Consider the following 18,338-nt stretch of genomic DNA (forward strand, 5'->3'; position numbering starts at 1 on the left):
TAATACAGAAAAATAAAATTATGCAAATAATTATAACAATGAAGCATTCAATTTATACCAATAAAGCATTATTTCTTACTTTGAAAAACAGCAACGCGAATTATGGCTTTATGTAACGTTTTCAAATAAAAAGCTCTTCTCATACATTTTTGAAGTGTTTTTTTCCCTTCTTTTTTTAAAGTGTAAAGTTTTTGGATTTTCTACTCTGAAATGGTGACGATATAGGCTAGTGACGATACATTTCCACTACAGTATATATCCAATCCAACACAAATACATTATATTAATAATCAGCGAATACTTTTGTTAAAAGTATCAAATGTCGTTCTTACCTCAAGGATGTCAAGTCTTGAACATAATGGAGTTGTGCAGGGAAAATATTATAATACAATTAGGGTAGGTAGCAGATTCAAAGGCATTGTAGCTTATCATTGGTCACTTTTTTATTTTGATATATTAAATACTATAAAAATGTATTAAAATGCATCATTTATTAATTGTATATAGAGTCTATTTAGGACTAGGCCTAAACTTACAATTTCAAAAATAGCAATTATAAGGTCTCCTCTAGATAACAATATAGTCGCAGGCATGTTCAACATTGAAAACCTATTGAGAATTTTTTATTAACACCCCCAGTAGATTTTAATATAATTCAACAGCCCTATATAATCTTTATTATTGTATGTATGAGTTCGCAAAGGTATTGTAGCTTGCCATTGGTCAATTATTTATTTTGATATGACTATTGGAAATCTACTGGCTGGTTCTCCTGTCTGTCAAACATCAAACCAGATTCCTATTGGCTTTTGCGCTGCGTGACCGTCCCCCAAAGTGACGTCGCTGCAGCGAACGCCATTTTGATACTGAATAGAACACCGTGGGTGGATCGGATCGGGCACGAATAGACAGCAAAATTTACATTCCCAACGCGTTGATTAAGCAGCAAACGCCGGACAGACATGTCATCAGATACCCAGGACACGGAGACGCAATTGGAGCAGATGGACGAGAATCAGGTGGGGATTAGATTGGGGCTGCGCCTCGTTCTTTGCAGTCTCTTACGGTGTCTGTCAATTTCATCCACTATAATGTCATTACGCATTAATTCATTTATATTAGAATTACTGCTTATTGCTCACTGACACCTTCAACAGAAATATCTCTGATTCTGTGCTGTTTGATTGCTGAGCTGTCACCTGCATGAGTTAAACAAGGTGATAGTCGAGCATTTCACAAGCATGGGCCTCCTTTTGATTGGTCAGTGAGCTCAGACGTCACGAAATAACAGCGTTTGATTGGTTCATTCTGTCGCTCTTCATTTTTGTCACACCTACTCTAACCTGATGGTGTCAGTTGGGTTGTATGAACAAAAATAACTGGGGCGCCCATTTTCATATGTTTCCACAAAGTTGTCAATCCATACTACGAAAGAAATTGTAGAAAAAACTGATTCTGATAGATTTCGTTGTTCATGTTCAATTTATAACAACATCTGGAGACCACTGTTTATTGACAGTGTTGTGCTGAAATGGCATGTATCCATGAAATGAGATTCAAGACACGATCAGGAGTCCCAAGTGCGTGTAGTTTTTACTGTGGGAACTAAACAGCATTGTTTGCACTTTTTCCCCCAGCTGGTGCTGAATATAGCAGCTCATAAATTACTTGTTATAGATCCTTGTGAATCAGCATACTGGACCTAAGCAGAAGAGTCTGTTTCTTCTCCAGGGGTCTGTTGCATAAACAACCATGTCTTAAGATCTAGAATGACCAACTAACAGTTAAGCCAAGGGGCAACCAGGCTTACTTTTCTGTATCAAATTTCGACCAATCTATATTTTTAAGTAACTGACTTAAAGTTTTGAACTTAGAGTTATGAACATTTCTCTTTTGATGAAAAACATTATTATTATTCATTTGGCTAGACCTGTTTTTGATCCATACCATTGAGGGGAAGGAAATTCCAGATTCTGAGACGAATAAACAGAAATAGAGAAATAGAATAAACAAAATAGAAAATAGAAATAGAATAAACAAAAATAGAGTGGACTAAGCTCAAACAGGATTCTGCCTTTGTGTTTTAAAATACTGTTTTATTAATGATTTTACTCGCATAGACTCATAGGGTGTAGCATGTAGAACTTAGATACTGTGTCATGAGGAGTTACAAACCTGTTTTTCTGCAATCTGCCTTGTGCTACAATTGAATGCAAATGTATCTTTTAGACAACATAACATACAAGATCTGCCCCTTTTGACACAGTCTAAGTATTTGCAAAAATGGTCTTAATCTCAAGTCATGCTTTCATAATAGAAGTATACTTAACTGTGTATACACTGCAGTCTATGTCATTAGCCCTTTTGTTGTGTTTCGTTCTTTACAATTATCCAAACCTCAGTCTAAACACCCCACCATTCCTTAGCTTAGGGCGAAGCAGAGGATGATAAAATGCAACCGCACAAATGAGGGTGAAAGATATGTACTCTAGGTCCTCAAGAATTTATCTTTCTGTAACCTTCAATATCTGTGCTATGCTATTGCAAGACCTGAAGACTGATTTAGCTGTTTTACTGTTCAAAACAAACCCCATTTTAAACCACAACAAAACAGAAACCTTGAGATGTTTACAAATCGCCTTGACTCGGATGTTGATGAATGGTTTCAGTTGTGACAGATTATCCAGATTGTGGTGTTTGTTTATTTTAGCTTGCATTCAAATTGAAACCAAAATCGAATTTCCCTATCCAGTAATAGTGAAGCCACTATCAGAGAGTTATTATAAAAAAAAACACCTGGGAATTTAATGGCAACCTAAACATCATGTTGTACCTTGCCCTGAAATGTGATTAAAGGACCACACCTTTTGGGAATTACAGGAAGAATGATATCATGATGAAAGGGGTTTTGTTTTATTGCTGTGTTTATTATATTTTGAGAGTGAGATTTATTAGTTTGAGTTTTGAGTGTTGATTAGTTTGTTCCGTCTTCATCCTCATAGTCATAGTTGTAAGACTAGATGAGAGTAAACAGCTATCCATTGTTTAATAAAGGTTTATGTTTACATAAACTCATTCAAAGCATACATTTATATATTTCAGCAAGGATGTATTAAGTTGATCAAAAGTTACCTGTTGCTGTTCTTTTTGCATTTCCTTTCGAAGGAATCCTAAAAAAAACAATGTGCTGCTTATCACAAAAATAAGCAGCACAACTGTTTTCAACATTGATGGTAATAAATGTAATAAAAAACAGCATAATCAGCACCAAATCAGCATAATAGAATCTTTATTGTGTGCTATTAGAACTGTTTATTGTATTTTTGATCAAATAAATACAGACCTGTTGAGCATAAGCGACTTCTTTCGAAAAAATCTTACTGACCCCAAACTTTTAGTGTACATATAAGAATTTGACTATGAAAGCTATTAAATTGATGTCTAATAACAAATTTTTTTTCAGGAATCTCAAGACACAAACTCAAACCCAGTGCGGACAGAGGAGGCCAAATTGAAAGCGAAGTATCCCGGCTTGGGTCAAAAGCCAGGTGGCTCTGACTTCCTGATGAAGAGACTGCAGAAAGGGGTATGTTTAAAGACTTTAACATACCTTTTTTACTTCAATTGTACAACTAAAAACATTGCACTATCAAGAGACATATTCTTACAGTTCCAGTGCTTGCAACATAGCCAAAACAAACAGTACCCTTTTTTGATTACATAATATTTTAATTAAATGTGTTCCAAATTGTGCATTTTTTTTGTCTCCAGCAAAAGTATTTTGACTCAGGAGATTACAACATGGCCAAGGCAAAGATGAAGAACAAACAGTTGCCTGCCGCAGCCGGTCCAGACAAGAACATCGTTACCGGGGATCACATTCCAACCCCACAAGACCTTCCGCAGAGAAAGTCCTCATTGGTTACAAGTAAACTGGCTGGCTAACATCACCCGTAGGTTTTGAATAAACCCTCTGAGCAAACTTCCAAAACCTCCCCAGCCCCGCCAGACCAGCTTCACCAGGACTGGTTATCAGTTTATTTTGTTTCATTTGTTTTCATTAGGGTGTTGAGTTTTGCTGTCATTTTTGTTTCACTTCAGTAGGTCTAACCAACCTAGCTATGTTACCCTCTTCAGTGTCCCACATATGGTAGGGAAAAACTAAACCCTCGGTATTCCAGACCCCAGTGGAGCATGATGCACTTTACTCTGTACCCTGTACATCAGTCATATTATGAACAAAACCTTGAAGACTTCATAAAATGATGTTAGATGCTTTTAAAAGTGTCAAATAAGATTGTTTTAAAAGGCATTGTTTTACATAGATAATACTTGACAGCCATTGGCCCCAGATGTACATGTGCCCTCTAATCATTCGCAATGACAAAAGAATGAATGTTTTTTGAGAATTTGTTTGAAAAAGTCAGTGAACGAGTGGTTAGAGCAATAGTGGTAAAGACGGCTGGTAGGCTCTACACTCTTCTACCTCTCGCTCTCGGAGTATGGCTCAGTTTAACCAAATAACAGCTGCTAATGACTGGATTGTTTTACTATTCTCAGCCTTCACCTTCCATGGTAGGATCTGAGCAAGCGGTTCCAATCAGGCAGATTAGATTATTGTAATCGCAGCTTTTGGGTGTAAACAGAGAATGTTGTAATTCACTGATAATAACCAAGAGCAGAAATGGTTTTTGTATGTGGCATGATAAGGAAAGGGGCTTAAGAAATTGATCTTGTCTTAGCATACGTTAAACGTCAAAAGTTTTGTATGTTTCTAAAAAGTAGTGTCTATTTGTGTTAAGTCTTATGGGCATCTGGAGTCATTCTGCTTTCATGTACACTACAGCAGTGTATTTATTAATGGGATTAATGCGATTATTTTATAAAATCCAACATATATATGTTGTATGATGCACATGATATGACCCTTTTGATCATCTGAGATGCAATCGTCTTGTCCGTCTAAAAAAGTGAGTCTATTCGGCCCAAAATATCTATGTATGTTTTAAGGAATGAGGTGCAGAGGGAAATTTGCAGAATGGAGCAGCACCTTTGGTTCAACATTTGTAAAATATGTCAGATCTAAATAGCAAAATGTTCTGCTTAAATTTGGACACAGAGACATGTTTAAATGCATAAAAAAATATTGAAAAATATTAATCCTTGATTTCTTTGACAGACAGATTATTATTGGGTTTCAAACCAACCTCAAACATGCAAATGACTGAATATTATATCCTATGACCCATTTAAAAAAAAAAAAAAAAAATATATATATATATATATATATATATATATATATATATATATATATATATATATATATATATATATTATCTGTGGTACAGTTTCTTATCATTTAGCAAAGTGTCCTTCTTCAGAGGACATGAATCAATAAACCTCTGTAGCTTCTTCAAAGTTTGAAGAAGGCTGTTGTAAATCATTTGAAACTTTGTAGTGGATCTTAACAGCTCATTTATTCCAGGTGGTAAGACTTTGTACACTTTTTACAGAATCCTAGTATGATGATAGATACCCTTACAGGGGAAATCTAGACTCAACCTAGGCGGTTTTACAGTCCAGGTGTCTAAGTCAGGATTTGCATAGTCTAATCAAGTTGCCCCTTTTAAACCACATACCTGCCTATATGTGGCCTGATAGAGAATTTGTTTAGCCATGTGAAGCTAACAAAAAACATGTATATTAATGCATGTTATTCTTGGTTAAAAAAAATACTGTACCATCACTATGTCAATTTTACTAAAAGGTGACTTGCATTTAAGGGATTGAATGTGTGTTTTTTTGTTGTTGTTTTTTTTCATATATGGTTGAGGTCCTGGTGGCAGTTGGCAATACATCAGGGAATTATGATGGTCTTGCACTTAGTATTTGTCACTCAGTGGTATGTGTGGATTTACAATGTTTCCTTTGAGGAATGCGTTATTGCACAATGCTAGGAGATAATCTTATTTTGTGCTGCAGCCAAATTGTAAATAGTCAAACTGCATCTGGTGTCATATTTGTGCATTTTGTCTTGCATTATCTGTCTGTCTTTAGAATTTGTAAATGTTCTTTCCAATATTCACTAAGCTTGTGTTTTATCTTTTTATTTGTTAATAGCAACATGACAAGAATATCATCAAATCTAGAGTGAGAAATGTAAATATGGGGGTTAAGGATTCTTGCATTGTAATTAAAGAAAGCTTCACAATTGAATGGATTAAATTCAGACAGGTCTGAACTCAAAACCTTGTAAAAATGTATTCATGAAAATGTATTCATGATCTGCATACTATGAAGCATTTGGTGTTGGTTTAATTATTTCTATTTTTTCATCCCCATAGATATGCATTATTGCTTCAGATGTTTTGCTGGAATGCATTTGTGTTTGATAATGGATTTCCAGAGGTTTCCAGAATCATCAGGTTCCTTACACTTATATTTACATGGAAGGATAGCTAATCACGAAGCAAAGATAGATGTTTAAAATGAATATTGGAGCTGTCTGAACTTCAGAATAAAGTTTTACATTAATAGCAACAGCATTTGAGTGGTACTTTTTCGAACGAAATGTAGATAACTTCCACGTGTTTACTTTGGTTTGATTAGGCCTATAGGCCTATAATTGTTTTACTTTTTTTTAGGGCTGTCAAAAGATTAATCGCATTGTAATATATAAATACACACACATTCATGTATATATTTAAGAAATATTTGCATGTATATACTGTATATACATTTATATAATCTATAATATATAAATATAAATGTTTTATATATAAAAATAATATTTTTTTCTTAAATATATACATGCTTGTGTGTGTATTTATATATATATATATATATATATATATATATATATATATATATATATATATATATATATATAAATAATAATTAACAGAGTACACACACATATTATGTAAACACAAACTTTTATTTTGGATGCGATTAATCGCGATTAATCTTTTGACAGCCCTACTTTTTTATATATATAAAGTTTGTGGTATTATAGTGCAAGTAAATCGATCGAATGATCATATAAAATACATTTTTAAGACTATTTACTGTAATTCTCGTTTTGCTGTAGAAAGAAAGGAAACTGCAAAACGGATGTAATCAAAGAATTAAAACAAAGACGCGCCTGCGGTGGTCATTTTACACAATTGCGCGCCCAGCATGTCATTCATAATCATAAATTCAAAATTTCCCCCCTAAAATATCTTGCATATAGAGCTGAACCATCACAGTGTTTACTAGTGCCAATGTGCCGATTTTAATTTAGCAAAATATAAAATGGAGCTCTTTTGGGGGAAAACCTGAACCGTGAGAAATTGAACTTTTTAGCTAACTGTTTTATTATAGCTTACATAAGGGGTGTTTTATTATAGCTTACATAAGGGGTGTGCATGTTATAAATTCTATTCTACAAATTCTGTTTTACAACTATTTGTCACTAGGGGGAGCCCCACTCTTTGAAAAGCTGAACAGACCCAGGATGGAAAAACATGGTGACATTTTTAAAACCCAAACATACATCTTGTTCTCATAAACATATCTGGTCGTTCATAAACAGAATGGTCGTTAATCCTATACTACGCTCTTAACTGTGAAACCTTTGACATGACATGAAATTATTTTAAATACTATTGTTCGAGAACGTATTCCAAATTGTACATGTTCAAGGCTTACACGAACGTGGGGACGTATTTTACGTGCAAAACGTTTCGAAAGCGCAGTTTGCGTTCCCTACGTGTGTCGTCAATGATTGGTCAACACACCAACCATACAAAGTCCCTCCCCTCCCCTCCCCTCCCCTCCGAGAGTATAAATATTCTGAAATGTTCCCCTTCTGCGCTTCCGTTTTGAATAAGAAAAATGTAGAGGGATTGCGTTCAGTTTAAATTCAAATCAAGAAAGAAGACGTCCCCCCTTAAATGCTTCGTCGACTGGATTAAAGGCATTGGTGTAAATTTGTAAAGATGTTCCCTGGGAGTAAAGTTTCAAACGACATGTTTCAAACATGCATTGGAATAACAAGTCTTAACGTCAACAGCTCTGGCGGGTTTGGAGGCAAGCTACTGGTAATGCCGAAGCTGAAACAACAGGACCAGTGTACGGGGAACGGGCTCCAAGGCTCGGTACCATCCTCACCTGGGTCGGATTGCGAGGAAATCGACAATTACACGTCCCTTGACACGGAAACAAGAGAAACTATTGACATTTTCTTAAAAAACTTTTCAGGACTGCCTCATTCTAAAATTGGAAACAAACAGGTTCTGTCAACGATGAAGCGGGTTGTGGAAAGTCTTGTGGTAAAGCACGAAATCGCTTACAAAGGTAATTTCATAAGTTCTTTCTTTAATTTAACATGTAGCGCTCTACTGTTTCCCTTTCGCTTGGTTTCATAATGTTTAGTGGTTGATAAGAACAGCCTCACCCTTTGCACACGCACCTGGCCTGGCAGGTTGCTCCACTTTATGCCACGTATTTCCACATTTATGAATCCGCAGTGGCCTTTAACATTTGACTCTCTTAGGTATGATTGCACGTCTGAATCTGGAGCAGAATGGAGAAGATGTGAGTTTCATCAAGACTGTGGCAACAGAAATCTTCAGCGATGGCATCACAAACTGGGGCCGTATTGCAAGCTTGCTGACTTTTGGAGCAATTTTTTGCAAGCATCAGAATGACAGAGGATTAAGCAAGTGTGTGAGTCTGGTGGGGGAAGTCATCGCTTCCTATCTTCTCACTGACCAGCGGGACTGGCTGCTCAAAAACAAAGCATGGGTGAGTTTCATTTTTTTCCCCACCACCTCCACAGGACTGCATATGTGCTTTGTTTTGAGTTTTCCTTTGTATGTAACCTGTAATCACCTATATATTTATATTTTTTTTCTCCTTAGGATGGCTTTGTGGAATTTTTTCATGTCCCGGATACAGAAGCGGTTGTGAGAAAAACACTGATGGCCATTGGTAGTGTGGCTACATTTGGAGCTGCACTTGCTTATTTGATACGGTGAATGCACATGGACTTTGTGAAAGACTCTAAAACCGAGAGATCAGTTTGAATTCATGTTTTTCTTTTCTATCTTCAAAACAATCCTTTTTGGACAACTTTGATGTATTTAAAACCTGGATCAACGATATTTTTTTATTAAAAGTGAAATTTAAAATGATTTCCAGCTGTTCTGATCTGAATCACAGGTAAACCTTTCAATGGCAGGTTTTTTTTTTGTTTGTGTTTTTTGTTGTTGTTTTTCAGTTTACACTAGAATCACATTTGAAATTGTCATCACTTCCAGCAGTGTTCAAGCATACAGACAATGATGTTCATAATCTTAATTGGGGATTGAAATATTGTCATACGTCAAAGCTCAACTATTTGTTGCCATTGCTATACAATTGTGTAGTTAGCCATTGTAGTACTTCACCTTCAATTTTTCATGGTCACTTCCTGTTTCAGAAATATTATTTTACAATATAATGCACACATATCCCTGCACATAACTTTAGGTGCTGGCTTCAGCTGATAAATAAGCTTTAAAGCTTTTATCTAAAAGCTCATGGTGGTTTTGTTTTGAGTCCTAATTTAGGACTATGATGGCAGAATAGGATAGTTCACCCAAAAATGAAATTTGTCATCTACTTGCCTTCAAGTTGTTCCAAATCTGTATGATTTATTTTTTTCTCTCTCTGCTGAACACACAGGAGTATATTTGGAATAATGTTGTTAACCAAACAGTTGATGGGGGCCCTTTGACTTCCATAATATTTTAGTCAATGGGGCTCATCAACCATATGGTTACCAACATTCTTTTAAATTTTTGTTTTTTTCTTTTCTGTGTGTTCAGCAGAAGAGAGATTCATACAAGCTTGGAACAAATTTTGGGCGAGTAAATGACAATTTCATTGGGTGAACGTTCTTTAACCACAAGGCTGCTAAATGTTGTCTAGACCTACACTGAAATGTTTAGAGAAGTCTGAGAACATGTTTTGGTTGACCCTTTTTTTTGTGACTATACTGTTCTCTAAACTGCAAATTAAAACCAACAATCTGGTACCTGTTTTTATTTTTTTGTAAAGTAATTTTTCCCCTCTTAGTTTTTCTTTTCTTCCCCCCCCCCCCCCCCTTAGATAATTGAATTTATTCTTCACCACAAAGAACCTTGTACACAGTTGTGGCTAGGTCATAAGTCCAAAGTATATGTGCTTTATTTAGCCCATTGTTATTAGCTTCAAAGGCTTCCTAGCTTTCATCTGTACATTTTTATTGTAGCAGAGTTGTGTAAATTTCCAAAGAGTTTACATTTCCTGTGTATACTCCCATTTCAGCCTTTAGAATGAAGTTGCACTGTTGCGGGAATGTTTTGGGTTTGGCAGAGTGAAACCCATTGGCACAATGAAACTCATTGATGAATACTAGTCATACATGTATTTTATTTTTTTAAAAAGAGTTCATTGTGTTGCTTAGTCACATTGTTGAATCACCCTCTACTCGGGACCCATATTAGTATTTCATTTTAAATATACAAACCCCTTGCCATCCTTCTGGCTGTCATCATGAGTCACTGTCATGACTACTGTAACCAAACCTCTCAGCCACTGTAAACTCTTGACTAATCTGGTTTTGGCTCAAATAGAATTTAATTTTCTGAGACATAATCTGGCTGAGATTATTCTTTGAAACATACATTAGCACATTCTTTTTGCTTTTTAACTGTAGACTGTGTTGAAAGCATGACATATGACCTCAGTGTGGTCGTCATTTCTAATCCTTCCTTATACAGGGAAGTTTCTCAATTGATTTCTTAATCTCGTTTGCTGTACTTTTTGCCTGAAGGCGCTGGATGTAGCCAGTTTGGCTTGCTTTTTTTAATGTGGAAGTAATGTTTGTTAACATGACTTTCACACAGTAGACCCGTGTGATTTACTTGACTGACTTTACACTTCCGTATCCACGGGTCATGTTTTAATGCTGAATGGCCATAGTTTTAAAATCACATGAGGTTCAAAGAAACTTCAGCAGTTTACATCGTTCAAAAACATTTCTGGATCAAATCCCTGTGAATGAAATCAGATGTTAGTGGCTTGCATGGGGATACCCTAATGAATGACTTCCACTGCCTATAAAAAGGGCACAGGAAAGGTTTTTCCATAACAAAATGTCTTCCGGAAATATCTGACTATTTTGCATGTGTGTGTCGCATAGATAAGGAAAAGGGCTGTTGGAAAAGTCATGAACCATGAGGAAGGAAATGGATCTCCAGTGAGGGTCCAATGACAAGGAAGATGTTCTGACGTCTATGACGTCTACGTCTTATTTCAACAGCAGGGGTGTCCAATCCTGCTTCTGGAGGGCCACTATTCTGCAGAGTTCAGCTCTAACAAACCTGCCTGGACGTTTTTAGTGATCCTGAAAACCTTGACTAGCTGGTTCAGGTGTGTTTAATTGGCGATACAACAAAGTTTTGATGGAAGGTGGCCATCCTGCACTATTTGTATACAGATTGTATACATCACACTTAGTACACCTGGGTAGAGGTGGAAACGTTTTTTCCCCATTAGCATTCCCACATTTGACAAACTAATACAAGAGAAGAAAAAACAAATGAATGACTTAAAGCGGTACTTCATCCAAAAATGAAAATTCCAAACAGGTTTGACTTTCTATCCAGTGTGGAATGCAAAAGATTTTGTATATACAATAAAAGTCAATGGGGACCAAATCAACATTGGTCCCCTAGTTTCACGAAACAACAAAACAAAAAAAAACCTGATACATTTTTCAATATTTTCTTTTGAGTTCCAAAGAAGAATGGAAGTCAAACCGGTTTGGAGTGACATGACCGTGTGAAAATGATAGTGAATTAGAGTAAATTATAAGAATTTGCGTGGACTATCCCTTTAACTCCTATAACTAGGAATTTCCTTAACAACAAATCTTTATAAAGGTTTTTTAACATGAAAAACGATTTAGTCTACTTCAAACAGTTTGAGCTAATTAAAAAACCAAAGACAAAAAAGGTCCTAAAGTTTTAGTCTTTCAATGGGAAGAAGAGGTCTGTGGGTTTTTCTGGCTAAGCTAAACAAAAATTTTTGTGAGTGTGCTTATTTGCTCAGATTGGCTTCGTGTCTGGTTACAGGCCATCCGTGGGGTCTAATGAGGACTATGGTAATGACACACACAGGGCCTCACCTGATCCTCCAGCTCACTGCAGAAGCACCTGCTGTGGTTACCTGAGCCAGGAGGCACATGGCTGTTAAACTCAGTGGAATACAGGTAAAGCCATGTGACAACACATGTACTAATCTGTACAGTCTTGTGCTATGGTAGTCCTGGTATTTTTCCTGGTATTAAAGTATCACACAACATACATCTTTAATGAGGGGTTAAAAGCCACTCATTTGTAATAGACTTATTTGCTTGGCCAGTTAAAATAACTGGAATACATTGATAAAGGGATATGGAACTGTAGTGTGGTCAAGACTAAAACTACTTCATAGCCATGCTGTAATTTGAACAACATTAGAACGCCCATCAGCCAATCAGAATCAAACATTCTAGACTGCTGTGTTATACAATAGACTACTTAGTGTGGATAAAAATCCAGTGGAACACAATAGTTAATGTAAAGAATAAAGTGCAAATACATATTAAGTGTACAAACAATGTGCATATCCTGACTGCATTTATTATTAGAAACTGCTTTGTTAGATGTATTGTCTATTGACTTCTGTGAATGTGGAACAATAGGAGGAGGAGCATGCATTATTAAAGCAGGTTTTCAAGCAGGGATCCAGGGAATGCTAGGAGGTCTGTGGAAATGTTTAGAGAAAAGCAGTGTAACAAATATACACACTATATTGCCAAAAGTATTGGGACATCCCTACAAATCATTGAATTCAGGTGTTCCAATATCTTCCATGGCCACGGGTGTATAAAATCAAGCACCAAGGCATGCAGACTGCTTCTACAAACATTTGTGAAAGAATGGAAAGAAGCTCAACCTTCGGTGCATCAGTTCAGTGGTTTAACCCTCTAGAGTCTAGACCACCATCTTGAATTAGCGTGATGGAGATCACCCTGTCTAACGCTCCTCCTGGAGAGCTACCGTCCTGCAGATTACAGTTCCAACCCTGCTCCAACAAACCTGTCTGTAATTATCTAGCATCGTGAACACCATGATTAGCTGGTTCAGGTGTGTTTGATTCAGGTTGGAGCTAAAATCTGCAGGGTGGTAGCTCTCCATGACCAGGGTTGAACACCCCTGGTGTAGAGGGTTAAACCTCTGAACTTATACGCAGAAGGTTGCTGGTTCAAACCCAGCAGTCGCCACCACACGTGTGTCCTTGAGCAAAGCACTTTACTCCATGTTGCTAAAACGCTTTGGATAAAAGTGTCTTTCAAATGGAATGGTGCCATGATAGGTCTATTCGGGAAATTTCCTCACAACTAAATATCTCATGGTCAACTGTTAGTGGTATTATAACAAAGTGGAAGCAATTGGGAAATCGCCAACAGTCGGCAGAATCAATAGCTACAGACCTCCAAACTTTGTGTGGCCTTCAGATTAGCTGAAAGAGAAATTAGTGTGTAGAGAGCTTCATGGAATGGGTTTTCATGGCAGAGCAGCTGCATCCAAGCCCTACATCACCAAGTGCAATGCAAAGCATCGGATGCTGTGGTGTAATGCACGCCGCCACGGGACTCTAGAGCAGTGGAGACGTGTTCTCTGGAGTGACCAATCACACTTCTCTGTCTGGCAATCCGATGGACGAGTCTGGGTTTGGCCAGGAGAACGGTACTTGCCTGACTGCATTGTGCCAAGTGTAATGTATGGTGGTGGGGGTATTATGGTGTGGGGTTGTTTTTCAGGGGATGGTCTTGGCCCCTTAGTTCCAGTGAAAGGAACTCGTAATGACATTTTGGACAAATTCATGCTCCCATCTTGACTACACACCAGTGCACAAAACAAGGTCCATAAAGATATTGATGAGTGAGTTTGGTGTGGAGGAACTTGACTGGCCTGCACAGAGTCCTGACCTCAACTCAACGATAGAACACCTTTGGAATGAATTAGAGCGGAGACTGTGAGCCAGGCCTTCTCGTCCAACATCAGTGCCTGACCTCACAAATGCGCTTCTAGAAGAATGTCAAGTCAAGTCAAATCAACTTTATTTATATAGCGCTTTTCACAATGCCGATTGTTTCAAAGCAGCTTTACAGTGTTAAACAGGAAAATAATGCAACAGAATTTGATTCGGCTGTACAGCCGCTCTGGAGAAAACGGTGATTTCATCTAGCTCATTTAAATGATCATATAGTGACAATGTGGGCAGATCAGTAATTTAGTTGATTTAGTTTAGTTACATTTATTTGGATATTTAGTAGAAAATTTAGTGTCTCCAACTGAGCAATCCAAGCCAAAGGCGACAGTGGCAAGGAACCAAAACTCCATCAGGTGGCATAATGGAGAAAAATAAACCTGGGGAGAAACCAGGCTCAGTCAGGGTGCCAGTTTTCCTCTGGCCAATTAACGGTCAAAAATTCCCACAAACACACTCCTAGACCTTGTGGGCCAATGTCATATTAAACCCTACGGATTAAGAATGGGATGTCATTAAAGGCCATGTGCATGTAAAGGCAGGCGTCCCAAAACGTTTGGCAAAATAGTGAGTATACATACATATATATATATATAATAATAAAAGATTAATCTAATTAACTAGATAAACAAATACAATTGATTCAACTGAGAAGAATATTGTTATACATAAATAAATACAATTTTAAATAACATTTGCAAAATATAAATACATTTTGATTTAAATAATACATATAACAGTAGTACCACAGACAATAGAAAAAAACACACAATATAACACAATCAACACCTTTACAATATTATTTTTTCCACAGTAGTAATTGGGTTATACAACTGCCTTTTTAATTTCAAGATGGGGATCATATTTGGGGGTCCGTGGCATTGAAAAAATTGAAAACCCCATTGTCTAAATGAAGCAGGCAGAAAAGACCTATCGTAGCACTTAATAGAACATATTTGGTGTTTAAATAAAAGCAAAGTTGTATTAGCGTAAGTAAAAAAATAAATTAAACAAATTATACTCTGTATTGTCATTTTTGATTCTTAGTTTGAGATCTTAATGTTATTAATGTATGTGTTTTTTAGTTTTTTTGTATAGTGCTTCCTCAAGAACAGTTATCTTAGTCATTAAATATCACCCATCTTTAAAACTTTGACATAAAGTGTTGTCTAAATGATCCCATCACATGTTCTGCAGGGAAGCTGACCATGCTTGATCATTTACTCTGCTGTTTAACTTTATCAAGGTTTTCCTTATTTTTTTGTATTAAGCTCCCAGTGTTTAGTTTTCATGTTCTGCTAATCTTGGTGATAGAACAGTTCTGCTAGTCATGGCAGGTCGACCTGGATCATCAGGTCTATGACCTTTCCCCTACAGCATGCAAGGGAAACAAACACGTCACTTCCACATTCTGTCATAAAGATACTGCTCTAAAATAAACAAAATTTGCGCCAACCTCTGACCCCTCAGGTGACTATTTTTAATGTGTGATTTATGTGTTTAATAAATATTTAATATTTAATATTATTCTTGTTTAATGGTTAAACAGTTCTTAGTGGTTTATATTAGTCAGCGTATTACTGGAAAAAATTGCCCTGACTCACTGTTGCCTTTGAGTCGCCTGACTTGTGTCATGCAATTAGTGTTCCTTGCTTTGTACACAAACGCATGAGCAAAGATTCATAAGTCACATGTGGAAGACTGTCGTCTGGTATTCATCATGTAAATAAAATCTCCTTATCTGATCTGATTTCCCTTAATCTGGCCCTCTCACTTTTTTTCCTTTTATGGAGGCTTCCTTCCTGGATCTTTAATTCTGAGCACATGTACATGTAAAATCCAAAAGATCTGTTTGGGGGAGCTTGTAGTTCAATATGGTTCAATATTGTGATTATGTTTGAGAACAAACTGCTTTTGAACATTTCAAACTGTTACATTGGTGAAGCAACTGCGCATTTTGTATGAGGTAATGCTGATGTTTCAGTGGCTTTTGAAATATAATGCAGATGCAACTTTTATAATAGCTAAAGAGTTTTGAATAATCTGTTGTCTTAGTGTGTTATGATTGTTGTGCACATTGAGAACTCCAGTGCTAGTGGTTAAAACAACTGTTTACATAAGAGTATTGAGAAATATCGAGTAAGTGTCAGGTATTGTATTGCCATCATGGAAGGCTACTTCTTAGATTTAGCCGCCAGTATGTTTGTGGAGAGATGTTTACAGTCATAATGAGGATTTATTCTATGACGTGTGGTTGCAGGCAACAGGCTCAGACTAGTTTTAAGTGGCAATGTGGTTTGGTTCTGGTGTTTAGACTGCAAAATGAGTTGAACAAGGCCAAAGGGTTATTGACCTATGTCACACATTCATTGTCAAAATAAACTCCACCTCATAACATATGAGACTGACTGGTGTTGTGAAAAGGTTGTGCAATCAGTATGATTTTTTGGTTTCACTTTATTTTGATGGTCCCTTTAACACATTCTGTTGACTATAAGTAACATTGCACCTACATGTCTACTAACTCTCATTAGAGTGTTAGTAGACTGGTAGGCTTAGGGTTAGAATAAGTTGACACTTGTAAAGTTACTTATAGTTAGAAGATTGTCTGTTGGGGGCAGTGTTGGGGAGTAGTTGCATGTGATTACGTAATTTAATAACAAAATAAATTTAATCAGTTACAGTTACTTATGAAAATGTTTACAAAGGGGTTACATCTGAATATTTTCTGTAACAATCTAGGATATATTGAATAATATTAATGTGTTGCTTTACCTGCTTTTGATGTGCACGATGCCTCCTGCCATTTAAAGACCGTTTAGAAAAGGGATGCCTATTCTGATGCTTTTGATTGGTTCTCTTGCTTCAGCACTAGAAATTAGAAAAGTAATCAAAAAGTAATCTAAATGTAATTAGTTACATTACTTTAATAAAGGAATTGAAATTGTGTGGAAGCACGTTGCCTTAAAATTTTTAAAGTTCAAAATGAAAATTTCCTGATAATTTACTAGCCTGGTCCTACCTGACTCTTGAATATTTCATTTGTACAGAGAGTCTGGCCACTCTCCATTGACAAGCGTCATCTTCCTTGAAGGCGGGTACGCTGTTGAAGTTCAAAACTATTGGATCTGCCCAGAGCCACTAAGGATCTACCGTAACCAATCGCTAACGTTTGGTTGTGACGTATGTCAAACTAGTGCACAACATCAACGTCATCATTGTTGTTAAAATTTGACCTGGAGACAACCAGAGAATATACTGCAATCCCAGATGGAGTACTGAAGGAAAATGAAAATTGAGCGGAAGTACGTAGGAGGGCGGAGCCAGGTCAATTTAAGTTAAAAAGTATATACATTTTTTAATTTTTTAGGAAAATTACTGATTGTTTCGCTATATAAAACCATATTCCTCAGCTGGGATTGTGCAGAGCCCTTTGAAGCCCTTCGAAGTGATTTGAAACTACATTGATTTGGACCTTCAGACAATGGTTGCCATAGAAATGCATTATGTGGAGAAAAATCCTGGAATGTTTTCCTCAAAAAACTTAATTTCTTTTCGACTGAAGAAAGAAAGACACGAACACCTTGGATAGGATGAGGGTGTGTAAAATATCAGGACATTTTCATTTTGCTTGGACAACCTCTGTCCCGTTTCAACCAGGCCAGCCCGCACCACCCCCTCTGCCCCCTGGCTGTCTGATGTTCTCCGTGAACATCGCTCTGGGCTCCGGGCGGCAGAGAGGAAGTGGCGCAAAACTAAAAACACTACTGACCTGACCCTGTATCAGTCTCTCCTTGCTTCTTTCTCTGCTAATGTCTCCACTGCTAAATCTACATACTACCACAACAAAATCAACAACTGCTCTGACTCTCGTGCACTTTTCAGAACATTCTCTTCACTCCTTTGTCCTCCTCCCCCCCCCTCCTTCATCAACTCTTACAGCTGGCGACTTTGCATCATTTTTCACAAATAAAATCTCCTCCATCAGCAGCCAATTCTCCGCACCACAAACCGACACGCACATCTCAACAACCATCACACATACGCTCCCCTCTTTTTCTCTGCTCTCTGAAGCTGACATCTCCAAACTCATCCTTTCCAACCACCCCACTACCTGTCCACTTGACCCTATCCCCACTCACCTCCTTCAGGCCATCTCTTCTTCTGTTACTCCTGCACTCACTCACATTGTCAACACCTCTCTTCACACCGGGACTTTCCCCACAGCA

At 37.1% G+C, this 18,338-nt stretch overlaps 2 protein-coding genes across 7 annotated transcripts in view; both read left to right on the forward strand.

The window, feature by feature from the left end:
- The first annotated feature begins 847 nt into the window (after positions 1-847).
- ensab (endosulfine alpha b) lies at positions 848-5,251 on the forward strand. Its single transcript, XM_079837368.1, has 3 exons — positions 848-1,019; positions 3,464-3,586; positions 3,772-5,251. The coding sequence occupies exons 1-3, from the start codon at positions 963-965 to the stop codon at positions 3,943-3,945; spliced, it is 354 nt and encodes a 117-aa protein (XP_079693494.1). The 5' UTR covers positions 848-962; the 3' UTR covers positions 3,946-5,251.
- A 2,605-nt stretch (positions 5,252-7,856) lies between these two features.
- The window catches only part of mcl1b (MCL1 apoptosis regulator, BCL2 family member b), a 30,821-nt gene continuing 20,339 nt past the window's right edge, over positions 7,857-18,338 (forward strand). For 2 of the 6 annotated variants that reach the window (XR_013817980.1, XM_079836046.1), the window contains exons 1-5: positions 7,857-8,340; positions 8,540-8,790; positions 8,907-9,207; positions 11,213-11,442; positions 12,147-12,283. Coding sequence is in view for 4 of the 6 variants with exons in the window: in XM_079836046.1 (XP_079692172.1) it covers positions 12,257-12,283 (27 nt within the window). In the remaining 2 variants the exon portion in view is untranslated. The remainder of the gene's footprint in view (positions 8,341-8,539; positions 8,791-8,906; positions 9,208-11,212; positions 11,443-12,146; positions 12,284-18,338) is intronic. The other 4 variants (XR_013817981.1, XM_079836045.1, XM_079836048.1 and 1 more) reach the window with 2 other exon arrangements.

Source organism: Gobio gobio (assembly GCF_949357685.1).
Source record: "Gobio gobio genome assembly, chromosome: 15".
Lineage (NCBI taxonomy): Eukaryota > Metazoa > Chordata > Actinopteri > Cypriniformes > Gobionidae > Gobio > Gobio gobio.